The sequence below is a fragment of the Echeneis naucrates genome, chromosome 1 (assembly GCF_900963305.1).
Source record: "Echeneis naucrates chromosome 1, fEcheNa1.1, whole genome shotgun sequence".
Taxonomy (NCBI): Eukaryota; Metazoa; Chordata; class Actinopteri; order Carangiformes; family Echeneidae; genus Echeneis; species Echeneis naucrates.
The window spans coordinates 16,755,919-16,772,082 of record NC_042511.1 but is presented as its reverse complement, the minus strand read 5'-3'; the positions used below and the strand labels follow the sequence as shown (position 1 = coordinate 16,772,082).

Below are 16,164 nucleotides of genomic sequence, written 5' to 3'. Positions count from 1 at the left end.
CGACTTGACGTCTAATTGTTCAAAACCGCCCTTCAGAAGGAGAAGAAAGAGAGCCGATGTGCGTGACAGCAACGACTGCCATATGTCCGACAGCACCTGAAGGCAGCACGGCTGGAGTCACGCGTTGTTTGCCCCAGAGCTGCAAACATGGCGCAGGATGGAGAGTCTCTGGAGTCCTGGCTTAGTAAGTAGGCGCTGGAATTCCACTTTAACCATGTTTATTGGCGTTGACGGCGTGTAGTTCTGTACTGCCTGATCGGAGGGGACCAAAACATCAGCTGCACTCACAGGACGCTGACTCTAAGCGAGAAGCTTCGCGGTGCTTCACCTGTGCTGACAGAAAGCGGCCAACACAGACAGCTAAAAAACCAGCCTCGGCATTTGGTTTACTTCTCGCCGTCGACACACGGATCGGAGGCTGAAGCGTTTGCAGACGTGTAGTTAATGCGTTTTTGTTGTTTCTTTATTTTAAATTTTTTGGTGCCACTTAGCGTGCTTTACTTGCTCCCCTGAGTTGGCCAAACAGCTGTAGGCGTCAATTTAACTTACAAACAGGACGTGAAAGACAAGGACAAGAAAGTAGATCAGTGGACTTCCCGGGAGAGTTGAGAGGGAATTCATAGTCCGATGAGATACAAACTTTGGATAACAACTGTCTGGGTTGGTTTTTTTTTTCCCCTCGACAAAGACATCCGAGTCTTTGCCAATCTTTACTCTCCAGCCTTCATTACCTCACCATACAGCTGACAACCTGAAAAAACAGGAGTGTGCATGTTCGTTACAAACTGAACCTCCTTTTCTTTCAGACAAAGCCACTAACCCCTCCAACAGGCAGGAAGACTGGGAGTACATAATGGGATTCTGTGACCAAATCAATAAGGAGCTAGAAGGGTAAGGTCACACTCATTCAATAAGCCCCATCTCTCCCACCCTCACTGTGGTAAACACGTGGATCTTATTATAACACAGTCTGCATAGCTGTTGTAACTGAATCAGTGCTGATTTTTGCCTCTCTGACATCTTTTTAGCCCACAAATATCTGTCAGACTGCTGGCTCACAAGATTCAGTCCCCTCAGGAATGGGAGGCAATGCAAGCATTAACAGTATGTATGATGATCATGAGCACTTCACACCGTTGTTTTTCAGTATAATCTTGCAGAATTTAAAGGTATTTAATTTCAACTTGTTTTCCTACTGTAGGTTCTTGAGGCTTGCATGAAGAACTGTGGTCGGAGGTTTCACAATGAAGTTGGGAAATTTAGGTTCTTAAATGAAATGATTAAGGTGGTTTCACCCAAAGTAAGCAACATAAACAACCATATCTAATGGGAATATGTTCATTTAATTGATGTTTGGTGTCTTTCTGAGTGGTGCATCTGTTGTTTTTCAGTACCTAGGGGACAAAGTATCAGAAGAAGTGAAGTCAAAAGTCATCAAGATGCTGTATAGTTGGACTGTGTCTCTACCAGATGAAGCAAAGATCTGTGAAGCATATCAGATGCTGAAGTCTCAGGGTGAGACTCCAGCCCGTTAGAACAGCTGTCTGTTCTGAGAAGACACAGTACTTTTTTAAATACATTAACGGGACATCCAAAAATAATACATCAAACAGTTATAAATTTGTCACTTTGATGTTCTCAACCTGTTTCTTCTATTTTAGGTATTGTTGCAGTTGACCCAGAAATCCCTCCCGATACGACACTGATTCCATCACCTTCTCCCCGACCGAAGAATCCTGTGTTTGATGACGAGAAGAAGAGTAAGGTCAGAATTATTTTGGAATCAGTTTGTGTAAATACTACAACTCGCTCACTGCACACGATTCTCTAATTTTATTCCATCTGTGAGTACATGTCTTTAACAGCATAATACAGATTTAAAATTGACATTTATTATTTCTAATATATAACATTGTTATATATATGTGATCAGTGTTTTTTGTCTCTGTGATCAAAGTATCTGAGTGTCTTCATACCAACACAAAAAATTCAGACCATCGACTGTCTTTTAGCCTGGTGGTGGTGGTGGTTTGAAATGGCCTTGAAACAAGACAAAATTTATGCTACTCTAATATACGTCCATTGTATATGAAGCTACAGGAATGGGATTGTTTGCTTTGGTCTGGGAAGTCACTCCACCTATGCCAGAAAAATCCAAGGTCATTGCTCTCCTTAAAACTCCTACTTGCCTGTTCTATACTAGAATTTTCAACTAGTTAAACAAAACATAATGTTTTTGGAAAGAGCTGCTATCTTCTGTGTCCATTTTTTATTGGTAAGCTAAATTAGCCAAATTATTCTTAATTAGTAATTTTCCTGTATTTGCATTGCATTTTTCAGTTACCTAGCATTTCATACGGCTATACATTCATGCTTTAATTTTTTGTACAGGCTTAAGAAGATACAGGTGACCCTGCTGGGCATTGCTGCCTGTCGCACCTCCTCCGGTGCCTTTGGTGCAAGTGTGCTCCTCTGGACACCTCTCTGGGCTTAAGTGGGTCATCAGCTGGGGACCACCGATCATGGATGTTTCGCTCCTTTAACCCCAGTACATCTCCTGGTGGCAGAGTGATGGCAAGGATCTCTCCTTGCCACCCCCTGCTGATGCCCTAGATGTTGTCTGACCCCTAACTCCCTTGCTTCCTCCTGAGCCACAGCCAAAAGCTGCCTTTCTCTGCCTCCTCGGCCAGTTCTTTAATGGCCTTTCGCCATGCTGCTCCTGTGCACCCCATGTCATGGAGCAGGTGAACAGTCGAGGACCCGACAAAGCTCCTGCAGCCCACTTTGACAGGGCACAAGATGGGTTTCCATCCAGCTTGTCTGCATTCTTCCGCCAGGTCTGTATACTTGGAGTGCTTCCGCTCGTTGGCAGCCTCCATACCCTCCTCCCACGGGACAGTGAGCTCCACCAGTAGGATGGTCTTGCGTGGCTCTGACCACATGATCAGGTCTGCCCGGAGCGTTGTTTCAGTGATCTCCCTAGGGAATTGTAGCTGCCTTCCCAGGTCAGCCCTCATGGACCAAGCACTGCCAGGTGTGAGGATTTTGATGATTTGATGACGATCAGGAAGCTGAGCCTGGCTTGGGGGATCTTCCACAGATCAGACCATGTCAGGGACCTCCTTCCCATGTCGTCCAGCCTCCCTGCCAGCTCTGAGCAACCGCTTTGACGTTAAGGCCGACTCTGCTGACTACCTCACGATGTTTCAGCCTGCTGATGGCTGTGTCGACAGCTTCCTGTGCTTTCAACTTCCTCCCTGTTCGTACCTGGGAGCCAGCTGTTCTCACCAGATGGTCAGTGGATTCTCTCAGCTCCAGTACCGTTTGAACCTTCTCCTTGCTTATATCCCAGGCCTATGGATCGCAAGGGCAGCTGCAGCGTGTTCCTGCCAAAGAGGCCTACGTCCGACAGGCATCTCGGCAGTCCCAGCCACTTCCTGATGAATGAGTTTGCTAGCCTATCCATTTTTTCTGCCACCGAGGAGGGGACTTCACTGATCTTCAGAGGCCACATCACCCTTGGATAAAGTATGAACTGATAGCTCCATACTTTATACTTGCCTGGGAGCTGGCTCTAATTGATCCTGGCCAGGCCGTCCGCGACCTCCTTCCTCACACTCTCCCCCACCTTTCTGTCGGAGAGGTCTGCTGTGTAGGTCCGGCCCAGGCTTCGGATGGATTGACTTGCCAGCAACAGGATCTCTTCCCCGCCTGCAACAAAGATGGTATGGTCGCTTCTGGCCCCTTTCCTAAGGGACAAGCTGCGCGTTTTTGGTAGTTTGATCAACCCTATCAGGATGATCTCGAAGGCTGCGACAAACAGAATGGGAGAGATTGAGCATCCCATGGCGATACCTACTTCCAGCTGTTGCCAGCATGTTGTGAAGTCCTGATGAGAGCAGCACATCTTGAGGTCTGCAAAGTACTTGGTCACCAGGGCACAAATGCTGGTAGGGATGTAAAAGAAGCCCAAGGCATACTCAATGAGTTGGTGGGGGATGGACCCGTATGCGTTGGCAAGGCCTAGCCACACCACATGCAGGTCACCTCTCTCTCTTTTTGCCTTTTGGATCTGCTCCCACATTACTGCAGAATGCTCCGCACATCCTGAGAAGCCCGGCACTCCTGCTTTCTGGCAGCTGGTGTCAGTGTACTCATTGCTTGTAAGGTACGTTGTTAACCTTTTGGCCAGGATGGCGAAGAAGATCTTCCCTTCGACGTTCAAGAGCGCAATGCTCCTGAACTGGCTGATTGAGGTGGAGTTTGCCTCCTTTGGGATGAACAGTCGCCGCTCTCTGCCACTCTGATGGAATTTTAGTTGATAGGTTTTAAATGATCAAAATTGCCACTCTTGCTTTTGCATCTTGCACATTGGTTTTCTGGTGTCACATATCACATTAAAAATGGGTCATTATTTATGTGCGTTTACGTACTGAAACTGGTCTCATTGCACTTTTCACTCCATTGCCTCACTGACCACAGCAGACCAAAACAGGTCATGAATGCATGTTTGCTTTATGTTGACTGCAGTTGACCTGTAGCTGGGAGTAGTTTTTTCTGAATCTAGGAGCTTGCTCGGCTTTGTTGCCTGTGTCTGGATGCTCTGTGGGAAACAGGCTTGTTTACTTCTTTATGCTTTTCCTGTCCCTGCAGAGATTAGCGGAGCTGCTGAAGAGCAAAAAGCCAGAAGATCTGCAAGAGGCCAATCGGCTCATTAAAAACATGGTCACGGAGGTGAGTATGTGACAAAATGAAATGTTCTGATTGTGATTGTTATTTAACCTGAGACCTGAATTTTTATATGGTATGCATGTTGGCGGGACTAGGTGACCATTTTAACTGTATACTGATCTTTGTAATGTGCTTTGGCAGCCACATGATGACAGACACAAGAGTCCATGAATGAGGCTCACGGGTCTAAGTTCAGGAAAATTAAGTATAATGGCGAAGAAAAAATTTTAATGTCCTCATATGAGGATGCAGGGTCTTAGGAGGTTAAGACCAAGTTCCTGCACCCTTTCCTCTGAGAAATTGGAAGCAAATTGCAATAGTTATTTCTGAAAGCCACCTCTTATTTGTACTGGATACTTTGTTCTATCAAGAACTCTTATTGTTTGTTTTTCTTTCTCAGGATGAAGTGAGGACACAGAAAGTGACAAAGCAGAAGAACATACTGGAGGCAGTTAACAACAGTGTCAAACTCCTTAATGAGATGCTTGCTCACTTCACTCCAGAAGACTCCACGGATGGAGACAAGGAGCTAATTGGGGTTTGTTTGCCTTAAGATAAGGTTAAAATTGTCTTTTAGAAGATATTTACCTAAACCTTTAGAGCCAATTGACATTTTTCAAAACATTACTAAAGTTTAGAACTTGTTGAAGTAGCATATAAACTGCTGTTAATAATACTGTTCTGCAAAATTATTCTGAGACAAGTAGGGTCCTTCATGAAATAGAAAAGTGCATACTCACAAAATCACGCCAATACAAAACAGATTAACATGCTCAGCATACAAAAAGTGGCACATATTTAATATCCTCGATCTAGAGACTTTTATTAAGGAATAGAAAAAAGCCTCTTTTTCCTCGCATTTCCAGATAATATGAATGGCTACAGTTGTCACAGGAAGGAATAGCAAGTTTCACCTAAATTACTAATTTGCAAAAGGCAATGGATGATGTCTTTGTTAGGTTAATAACTGCTAGCAGCAGCGTTTGCATCGTTACCATCACAATCAGTTTGGCTATGGTCCAGAGCAAGAAACAACTATAAAAATCCCAGTAAAGAACCCTGACTTCAGGGCAAAGAAAAGGGCAGAGTAAAACCCAAAATGTAATTTATCAGCAATAAGGTTTTGAAACATAATACCCTTCTAGAAAGTGAGGGTGAAAGGGAATACATTTCACAGTTGTGATGCAATGAGTCTATAGCAAATACATTGTGTAATTAACATTTACATCGAATGACAGTTTCTTTTTTTTTATCTTCTGAATGATGCTCAAGATGTGGATATTCAGCTTTTTTTAATTTTTTTTTTTTTTTTCCCAGGAATTGTACGGAGATTGCGACAAACTTAGGCAAACAGTTGTTCAGCTTGCTACTGAGACTGAGGACAATGACAACAACCTGGGTGAGAAATCCTGTTATTTGACTTGACATGATTCTGATGAAATGCTCTTGCTAACATGAATATAGTATACTACTATGCCATTACTCATAGATGGAGGCCTCACGATGATTTTGACCAGAATGGCCACTAAGCTGAAAGACATCCTCCTCACAGTGATCCCACATTTCGCGAACATGTTTATTAATGTTGACAGTTTTCTGAACCCCCTTGCCACCTTTGAAAATCTATTTCAGGAGACATCCTGCAGGCCAGTGATGACCTTTCCCAAGTCATCAATTCTTACAAGAAGATTGTGGAAGGACAGACAATCAATGGAGAGACTCAAGAAGCACAACAAACACAAACCCTAGTCAAACAAGGTAAATTTTAACTGGAAGGACTGTAAAAAATGGCGCATCAGATTGTGACATATTTTAAATTGCTCTGAAAGTCAGTGTGTTTTATATATAAACCAATTGTGTTAATCTCATCTGAGAAATATACTCTGGGCATCACAGAGCCATAATAAAAGATAGAGAAGACAGACAAAACTGGCAGAGGGGAATGTCTTGAAATATTTAGCAATGAACAGACTGTTTTAACTTACTGTTATAAACACTAGTCCAATTAGTTTTCTACAGATAATGTCCTTTTGATTTCACTGGTTTGTCAAAGCAGTATGTCCCCAAATGTCCTCGGTTTAAGTATAAACAGGTTTGTTGTTGTTTTGCCTCAAACATACTAAACTAATGACTAAAATAAGAATATTTATATAGTATAATTATCTCAAAATCAACCTGCTGCTCTGAAATGGACCAGGAAAAAGAAAATTATGTGAAAAGAAAACCAAACAAAAATAATTTTGTTCTCTGATTTAGTTTTTTCATACATCTTCATTACGATTACAAAAAATTACTTCTCCTTTAGAAACTCGGGACAGTGTGTTGGGGAACAACTATATCTGTGGTGCTACCCACGTCTTCATTTTTGAAAGTCACTTACTGTCATGTCCAAAATTTGTGAAAGTCACAAAATAGTTGTTTATCCCCTCAACTTTGTTCAGGTGGTGGCAAAAGCCTCACAGTGAATATAACAAAACGTTGGAAACTGCCCACTGTGAAGAACAGCATTTTGATTAGTATGTGAATATTTTCAGTATAATATATTTGAAAAGGAAAACATAGCACTTTGCCTACTTGCAGATATTTCACTCCCTCTGTCAGGTGCTGACCATACAAATCAGTCAGAGATTCTGATAGACCTGGTGGGTCTGGATGTCCAGACTCCCTCTCCACCAGAGCAACAACCCCAAGCATCTTCTCTGTCTTTTCCTGCTGACCTGCTGTGTGGTTCTGCTACGACTGATCGTCCGCCCCTAAGCCTAACTGCACCCTCTGCAGCTCTCTCCTTGCTGGATGAAGAGCTACTATTTTTAGGTAACATGCAGTATAAATCATAAGTTTTAAATAAAAGCAGTAATTGTTGTTTGGGACAACCCTGTTTACTTACAGACTTGACAAGCTTTCATCCATTTGTGTTCACTTCCAGGCCTTAATGAACCTGCTCCTGCTGCAAGTAAACCAGCTCCACCAACACATGTAAAGTATAACAACAAATTGTCATCTTTACATTTTATCGTTAAATTTATTTTAACTTATTCTTCCTAATTTCAAGTAATATACGACTTCCAACATTTTCCAACATCCTATTTTCCAGGATTCCAGTCAGGATTTGCATCATTTTCAAAGTGCTTCGCTTTTGGGCACACAAGTTTCTACGCCCTCACTTTTTCAAGATGCCCTGTCTACAACAGTAGCCCCAGTTTGCCCTACAACTGCCTCTGCCATAAGCTTCCCTGGCCCTGTCATGTCAACAGAGTATGTCTCGGTGACAGCACTCACATTTCCACAGTCTGTCAGTTCAGCATCATCCACCATGGCCCCAGCTGCTCTTCCTCAGTCATTCAGCATGGGCTCGGCTGCTCCCTCAGCCGGCCATGTTACTCCACAAATCTCCACTTCACCTAGAGCTTCCCACACTCCTCCATCTTCTCTTCATGACAATCTGCAAGACCTTGCCTTGCTAGATCTTGGCAGTCCAAAAAAGTAAGTAATACTTGTACCAGGAATATAGATGAGCACATGTCTGTTACACATAACATCTTTGACATGCACCATTAATCTTCCAATAACAGAAATGCCATGTCATTCTAAAGTTTCTGGGCCAATTCCACTAACATTTGCCAAATCTAATTACACAAGTTTATTTTTTAAAATTTGAGGATCCAGTTATTTCTGTTTCCCTCTCTTATATCAACTTGTCAGCGTGTATATGTAAACTGTCATGCAAACTGTGTAGAATCTGTGATGTCTTAAAACATATGGATTATCCCAACAGAACAACTGGTGTTATGGATTTTGGGAACTTGCTGGTCAAAAGTGAGGATCTGTGCACTCCTGCTACTCTGTCTCCAAATCTCGGTGTCTCCTCCATCACAGCCACCTCAATGCTTGGTGGAGGGATGCAAAGACGTTCCACTCCCCCACTGGCCAAAAGTCAGGCAGATGGCAGCCCTCTGTTACGCTCTCTGTCCCCCATCCTCCCTCTGAGTCAGGCCACAGCAGGCTCCGTGCAGGAAGTTTCCTTGGCCGATGTCTTTGTCCCTTTGGACTCCATTAAGCCAAGTGCGTTGAAAGAAACGGGCTTTACGCTGGTGTGCAGTCTTAATTTCAAATATTTTAATGAATCTAGTGTACAAGAAAAGTTGCAACAGAGAAAAAATTACATCAGCTCGAGCCAGATTTCACTCCATGCCATTTTGTTGGTCTACTTCATGTCTCCATGGTTTGTAATTAGGGACTGTAATATTTTTATTATCTTTTTATTAAAAGCAGAGGTTTTGTGAGACATTGGCAAAAATTGTTATGGGCTATGTCATTGCAGTTTTTATTATTATTCTTATTAGAATTGTATTAATAATTATTACTGATAATTTTCTCAATGTATTAATTTTATCTTACCACAATGGTGTCTTTAAATTGAACAATGAGGCAAAAGACAGAGACATTCAGACAGTTTACTGTCATGTCCAAAAGTTGTATCAAATCTTCACATTTATGGACATAAAATATTTTACATTAAAAAAAACTTCAATATATCCAAATTGTATTTATATCACAAAAAGGTTGGACATAGCACAAATAGATAATTCAGGGATTAGGGCTATGGTTGAAGTCTTACCAGATCTTCTAACCTTAATAAACCCTTGAGAGAGGATAATTATAATGTGAGTTTTCTTCATGCTGCTTTCATGTCTGTGGAAATTTAAAGTTGTTTTTTTTTTCCCCCCTCCTGTGTCTGGTCTTTATTTTAGGTAAAGTGTGTCCTGTGACCGCATATGACAAAAATGGTGTCCGCGTTCTGCTGCATTTTGCCACCAACTGTCCACCAGGCCGACCTGATGTCCTGGTGATTGTGGTGTCAATGCTTAACACAGCCCCACATCCTGTCAGAGGCATTATACTTCAGGCTGCTGTACCGAAGGTAACATAAAGTAGAATTGGTTAATTTTTGTGATGTGCATGTGGTATCATTGTTACATAGGAAGCTACACAGTCTGCCTTTGTATTCAAAGCTGTTTCTTTTTGCTGATGTTCATCTGATCTCAAATGTAATATTTGCTTCTAAAAAAATACATTTTAAATGGATCAATACCTCTTTATTTAATGTACATCTGTCGTCTGCCAATTTTCTAGACGATGAAAGTGAGACTGCAGCCACCCTCAGGAACAGAGTTGGCTACTTTTAATCCAATCCTTCCCCCTGCTGCCATCACTCAAGTCATGTTGCTTGCCAATCCACTTAAGGTAAAGATCATCCAAGGCTTTTGTCTGATGCTCATTTATGTATAAATGAATGCATTAAATAAGTATTCATTGAAAAAGGAAAAAAAAAAACTCACCATATTGACACTATAGCACCAACAGCACACATACAATACAGACAGTATTACTGCTTCTTAGCCATTCCAACCAGTATGCCCTGAAGATAAAACATTAAGATGTGTATTCCAGCAAACTGTCAAAATAAGTGTATATTTGTGTTTCTATTTCATAGGAGAAGGTTCGGATGAGGTACAAACTGACATTTATGCTGGGAGAGCAGCCATTCACAGAAGTGGGGGAGGTGAATGAGTTCCCGCCTGCTGACAGATGGGGGACTCTATAGCCCCACCCACCCATTTTGGATGCCCAGACACAAGACAACTTTCTTAATTTGTCATAGCGACTCAGAAGTCAAAGTGGCAGTATTGTAGGGGTAATCCGAAGAATGTAAAATTAAGTGGAACAGAGTATGAAGGATTTTTTTTTTCTTCTTGAGAGCTTCACTGAAATAGCCAAAGTCCTGTAGCGTACATACAACTTAATTGTAATTAACTATAATTCCAGAGGTCAGAGTCAGTGTGGTGCAATAGCAAATGATGTGAACTGGCTGGATGTGGATAATGATTTTGTGGGAAGTTAGTATGAAGTTGATACTGTTATAACCAATTGCTTCCATTTTCATGTTGTTGTTTACTGCCATCCCACAGTCATATGATACATAATTGAACAATACTTGCTCTTTGGGGACATTGCAGTCTAAATGTTAAGCGAAAATGTGCCGTGAAGATTAATGAACATGTGATCACAACCAGCATTTCACATGATTTGCTGTCAATGTTGAGTAAAATTTTTTTGTGCTGAACAAATTGAATTAGAGCATATGACAGCCCTCTGGTGTTAAAAAGTAGGAACTCAGATGGGCACACTTAATACTGATTACTTTGACTTGTGTTTGAGTTCATATAGGTCAGACTTATTATAGTTTTTACTCTTAGTATTTATTGTTTCAAAAGTATTATTTATTTGGGTTGGGGAGGAAGGTCTTGTATGGGTTGACTTACTGTGTGATATTTCACACACTATTTTACACTTCTTATGATTGAGAAATTCAGTGTTGCAAAGACAAAGCACAAATCCTTAGTCATAATGGCTCAAGACACCTATACTGATTATTTAATAATATGTTGTATAACAACAGGGTGAATTTTTGGTGTTTTAGTGTATAAATGTAATTCCTGCTGAATAACAGCAGCCTTGTCACATAAACATTTGCCAGTTGAACTTGGCAGAAACAGCTTTAGCTGGGGTAAAAATTAACTCTATTCATTAAGTAGATGTACTGGAGTGCCGGCCAGCTGATTATTAAGCTAGATATCTTAAAGGTATTAAGTTCATTTGCCCTTACTTTGGATATTGGACCTTGTGGAAATCGAGCTACAGGTAGTTGGTTATTTTCCTTTGGTCAATGGTAAATGTTACACTAATGTCTGACTTTCCTATGTCAAACATGGAAATATTTATTTGAGAAATTAAATAAAATATATCAATAGTTTAGACTTGGTGGTGGTTGAGTCAAAGCATTAGGCCAAAAATGTTTTCATCAAAAACTCCATTGTTGCTTTGTTTATTTAAGGATGTTAGTGCTGAATAGGAGATTCTCTACATATTTCCTATGGAATTATTTATTTGACATAGATTGTTTAAGAAAGATGTCACTACATATTTTTTGAAAACCTATTTCTGTGCATGAAAAAATAAAGAATAAGATGGATCTATTTATATTACAATTTTCACACACTTTGGCTTCATGTTTTTATTTTCTGAAGATTAATATTAATAAAGACACAAATTAGAAGCATTGTTTAGGTGCATTTTAATGCGCCTGTAAATGGCAGTCATGTTATTTGCTTAAGCAAAAGTCAGAATACTACAACTCAAAAATATTCCACATAGAATTTTAGACATTTAACAGGGAACATTCTACTGAATTACAACTTGTAGGTGTGAATCTTTTCCACATCATATGTTATAATACAGGGTTGTAATCACTGATGTGGATCTAAAGTGTAGCTGGTAGAGGATAGCAGAGTAGATTTGATTTATACATCTACCACTGCATTTATTTTAAAAGTGTCCAATTAAAATATTAAGGGTAGAGTAGTCCACAAGTAAAGGTAAAAATATTTCAAAATGACTCAGAGAATCACAGTGGTGGAATGCTGAGATGCTTAACCCAAGTGTGAAAAAGGTTAGAGGTTTGGTCCCAATGACTGAGATGTTCTGGCATTCAAATATTTCAGTAATTACAAATATGTATTTATTAGTTGAATTACGAATTACTATTGTAGCTGCTGCCTGTGAAACTAGTTTGAACTACAGTTTTAAGTACAGGTTTATACACATCTTAGGGATAAATATGATTGTTACTGGTGAAAATAAAGTAAAAATATAAGATATGATTGATTTTTGGTGCACAAATCTGCATTTTAACAATTGGTTACATGTTAGTCATATATTGGAAATCAAACCAAGTCATAATTTTACAGTGAAAAATGTAATCTGCGGGGTAGTTACCAATCAACAGACAACTCAAACATGGATTATTTCTCCATGACAGAAACAGTCAAGAACAATACGGACAATTAACTTTTATTAACTTTCCAGCACATTGTTCACTCCTGGATGTCGCGGCCGTAATACTATAGAAATATTCTCCGTTCAAGTTGATGATGAAGGATGCGGCTGTTCGGCCTGCGCGGATTTAACTGCGCCAGGCAGAAGAGGCGCAGCTGTAGCTTTGCTGCCGACGCAGAGTGGCGCGCCGAACAGCGCAGCTGCAGCAGAACAGGCGCAGACAGACACAGCAGCAGCCATGGCAGACGAAAAACCCAAGGTAGGGGACGGGTTTTTGGTGGACTCTCTATTTACCGTGTGTGTTCAATCTGCGTGCAGGACTCTAGACTGTAGTGTGTCAAAGTGTGATCGGCTCTTCGCCGGCCAGATATAATTATACATTAATCAAACGGCACGAGCCGGAGCGACCCCGGTAACAGGCTAGCGGGCGAAGTTAGCACGGGGAGCTAACGTGGCTAACGTGCCAGGAGACCCAAGCGGAATGAAATAAACATGGTCTTTCCCTCTCTTAAATTCGTTTAACCCACACCTCTTAGATACTCCTGTCTGTATTCATACTAATGCACAGGGATTTTGAAAGGATATTGTTGTTTTGTGTCCAGGCAATGGTACCAACAGCCGATGAAACGGTAGTAACATTTAACATGCAACGTTTACGCGATGAAATATTGTTTTAAACAAACAAACAAACACAAAAAACACACTTAGCCACTCGAAATTGTTGTATTGAGCTCAACACCGGCTAGACCCCTGTTTGCCTGTATTGAAGGTGTTGATTTGTATTGGGTGTTATTTCCAGACTGGTTAGGCCGTTGGGCATTATCCAAAAGTTGTAGGCCATTGTCAATTGATTTGCTTAATGCTAATGCTAGATGCTAGCGGTGAAGTTGTAATGACTCCTTTTTTCCATTCACTAACCGCAGACTGTCAGGCTGATATGAATGAGGTGTAAATATCATTTCTCTTGCATTTCCTTTAGTTGGACCCGTGAATCAGTGTCGACTTCATTGATTTAAGCCAGAAGCGAGTGAGGCGTATTAACTCCACAGAAATGTTTAATTGTGTCCCATTCTGACTGGTGGGGCTGTGTGATGGAGATGAAGGTAGCTCATCATCACGCGTGCTGGAGGTCACGTTTTAACAAGCTTCTGCCTTTTTCTTTCCATCACATCCCTCAGGAGGGAGTGAAGACGGAGAACAATGAGCACATCAACCTAAAGGTGGCAGGACAGGATGGCTCAGTGGTGCAGTTCAAGATCAAAAGGCACACTCCCCTCAGCAAGCTGATGAAAGCTTATTGTGAACGACAGGTGAGACCACTGTACTAAAAGGCATCATTGGTCGTGGTCGATTTCATAACTGGATTTGTGGGGTCTCATTAAATAATAATGCATAGTTTGGTTTAGACCTGCTCTATATGTGTATTGCCTTGAATTGACTTTGCTATGATATGATCCTGTGCAAGTAACATTTTATTTCACAAGGTGTCACTAGTTGTTTTACAAGAATGAAAGTGTTTGGCTCCCAGATTTGGTTCCCAAGGTAGTCCACAATGTTAAAAGACTATATTTTTGTCTGTCCACCTTAGGGGCTATCGATGAGACAAATACGGTTTCGATTTGATGGCCAACCCATCAATGAAACAGATACACCCTCGCAGGTAAGGTGCACTTTTGCTCGCTTACATGTCAGCACCTGCAAAACTAGTTTCTGTAATCATGAATTTGCATTGAATGAGAGGATGTAAACTTTTGGATAAAATCTGTATGTCATTGTTACAGTTTTAGAGATATACTGCTGAAGATCACCCAACTCAATTTGAAAATTGCGAAACCATGAATTGATATACAAGTGGTCAACAGACTTCATGTCTACATCAGCTACAATAATTTTTGCGTATGAAGGCTCATGACATCCCTAGAAATAAAAGTAGTTACAAAAAATAAATCAGCCAGTACACTTCACCAGCGAGACTGGTTTGTTTTCAGACATGTTTGAAAACAAACCATGACAAACCACAATAGAACTATGTTCAATTGTGTGTGTGTGAGACGACAAAGCATCTGCACCTCTTCTCACACTTCAGAAGACTTTCCTCATGTTTTTGCTCACGACACATCCAAAACATTTTCACAGCAGCAATCATTTTGACTGAAACAATATTTTTAAGGTTCTGTGAAGTTGAGTAATATGTTCCTTGCTTCTGAATGAATTTAATATAAACATTTTTACAGTTGTCATGTCTTTTTTTTTTTTTTTTTCTCTATACCGCAACAACTTGGAGAACAACACTCACAACTGATTTCTGAATTTTAATTTGCAGCTAGAAATGGAGGATGAAGATACAATTGATGTGTTCCAACAACAAACCGGAGGCTCTTCTCTTTAAAGACTGTTTCCTATGAACATCCTACCTCCCCTTTTCATGTTTGCTATGCCCAGTCTTCAAATGTTCATGACCAGTGTTGATCCAGTGGAATTCTTTCTCAAAATGCTGGAAGACAGCAGCACAGTTGGTGTAGATAGATTTTATCACACTGTCATTTGTGTGTTAATATTTCTGAACTGCGCTGTGTAGACAACGTGTAAGCTGCAGTGATTCTATTGTGCTGAAGAAATTAAAAGCTTGTAATTTTTTTCCCCCCCTTCGGAAGTTTTGGAAGAAAAAAAATCATTGGTTTTTGTTTTTATACTTGTCATTGATGTTTTGATTCAGTAATTGAGATGGAATTTTGTTGCTGTCAAGAACAGTTGCATTTTAAATTCACTGACATCTGTTATGAAAATGTAGTAATGGAATAAATTGATTTTTTTTTCTTTTTTTTTTTTTTTTTCTTTCTAAATGTATGTTTTGGTCATTTTGTTTGATGGATACTTTAGTATTCCAAGCAAGCAGTTGTCCATTGAAATAGCATGTAAACTAGTACTACTACTACTGTAAAATATTAATTAAAAATGTGGATTTAGTTTTTCAGCCAGCCAGAGATGTGTAACAACTGATAACATTGTCAGCATTAATCCAAGATGGGTATGCTCTAAATTGAATACTTGAAATGTATTGCTTTGAATGTTTCTGCAAAAGTCCTAGGTTGCATTTGAGTAGCAGCATAAACAACTGTATAAATGGAACAATTTTACAGGAGAAAATCAACATCAAGACATCTCACATTGTCAGTTAAAAATAAGTTGACCTACAAATGTCTCCACATAGTGGGAGTTCCCGTGTCAAATCTGGAGTTTAAGGTCATAAGGCCTTTTTTTTTTTGTCCTTCATGCAGTATTATGTATTAAAGATAATCTTTATTATAACGAGATTACACAAATAACATCATGTAAAACCGGTGGGAGATTTATGGGTCAACATTTCTCGGCCACAATTGCTGGGCATAATTTAATCCGATTCCAAGCTTGATTGACGTGCCATGGCCCGATCACAGACGGAGCAGCTCACTTGTGGGAGGTATTCAGCAATGAAACGCCCTTCAAAGTGCTCTGTAGCATCCGCACGGCCATGTCAATGGCCAGAGATAAAAGATC

The 16,164-nt window shown here is 40.4% G+C and overlaps 2 protein-coding genes across 7 annotated transcripts; both read left to right on the top strand.

The window, feature by feature from the left end:
• Positions 1–138: 138 nt before the first annotated feature.
• On the top strand, positions 139–11,760 carry gga3a (golgi associated, gamma adaptin ear containing, ARF binding protein 3a). Of its 5 annotated transcripts, XM_029508704.1 has the most exons (19): positions 139–184; positions 807–891; positions 1,029–1,104; positions 1,202–1,300; positions 1,392–1,515; positions 1,662–1,765; positions 4,654–4,734; positions 5,132–5,269; positions 6,049–6,130; positions 6,364–6,489; positions 7,173–7,247; positions 7,333–7,545; positions 7,658–7,707; positions 7,826–8,053; positions 8,087–8,214; positions 8,507–8,793; positions 9,483–9,652; positions 9,865–9,975; positions 10,226–11,760. In XM_029508704.1, exons 1-19 carry the CDS (start codon positions 148–150, stop codon positions 10,334–10,336), a joined length of 2,325 nt encoding a protein of 774 aa, XP_029364564.1. In that variant the 5' UTR covers positions 139–147; the 3' UTR covers positions 10,337–11,760. The 5 variants fall into 5 exon arrangements, with proteins under 5 accessions (XP_029364564.1, XP_029364554.1, XP_029364579.1 ...); XM_029508694.1 differs by having other exon boundaries at positions 7,826–8,214; XM_029508727.1 differs by lacking the exon at positions 139–184 and adding an exon at positions 618–660 and having other exon boundaries at positions 7,826–8,214.
• A 1,066-nt stretch (positions 11,761–12,826) lies between these two features.
• On the top strand, positions 12,827–15,443 carry sumo2a (small ubiquitin like modifier 2a). 2 transcript variants are annotated; one of them, XM_029501806.1, is made up of 4 exons: positions 12,827–12,886; positions 13,806–13,937; positions 14,216–14,287; positions 14,951–15,443. In XM_029501806.1, the coding sequence occupies exons 1-4, from the start codon at positions 12,866–12,868 to the stop codon at positions 15,014–15,016; spliced, it is 291 nt and encodes a 96-aa protein (XP_029357666.1). In that variant the 5' UTR covers positions 12,827–12,865; the 3' UTR covers positions 15,017–15,443. The 2 variants fall into 2 exon arrangements, with proteins under 2 accessions (XP_029357666.1, XP_029357676.1); XM_029501816.1 differs by lacking the exon at positions 14,216–14,287.
• Positions 15,444–16,164: the final 721 nt, after the last annotated feature.

What these genes read in the sequence shown, in the direction of transcription:
- gga3a (XM_029508694.1), top strand. Translation starts at nt 148, where the DNA reads ATGGCGCAGGATGGAGAGTCTCTGGAGTCCTGGCTTA. An exon ending in ACAAACCCTAGTCAAACAAG is followed by an intron (nt 6,490 to 7,172) that starts GTAAATTTTAAC and finishes AACTTTGTTCAG; the next exon opens with GTGGTGGCAAAAGCCTCACA. An exon ending in GAAGAACAGCATTTTGATTA is followed by an intron (nt 7,248 to 7,332) that starts GTATGTGAATAT and finishes TCCCTCTGTCAG; the next exon opens with GTGCTGACCATACAAATCAG.
- sumo2a (XM_029501806.1), top strand. Translation starts at nt 12,866, where the DNA reads ATGGCAGACGAAAAACCCAAG. An exon ending in AAGCTTATTGTGAACGACAG is followed by an intron (nt 13,938 to 14,215) that starts GTGAGACCACTG and finishes TGTCCACCTTAG; the next exon opens with GGGCTATCGATGAGACAAAT. An exon ending in AAACAGATACACCCTCGCAG is followed by an intron (nt 14,288 to 14,950) that starts GTAAGGTGCACT and finishes TTTAATTTGCAG; the next exon opens with CTAGAAATGGAGGATGAAGA.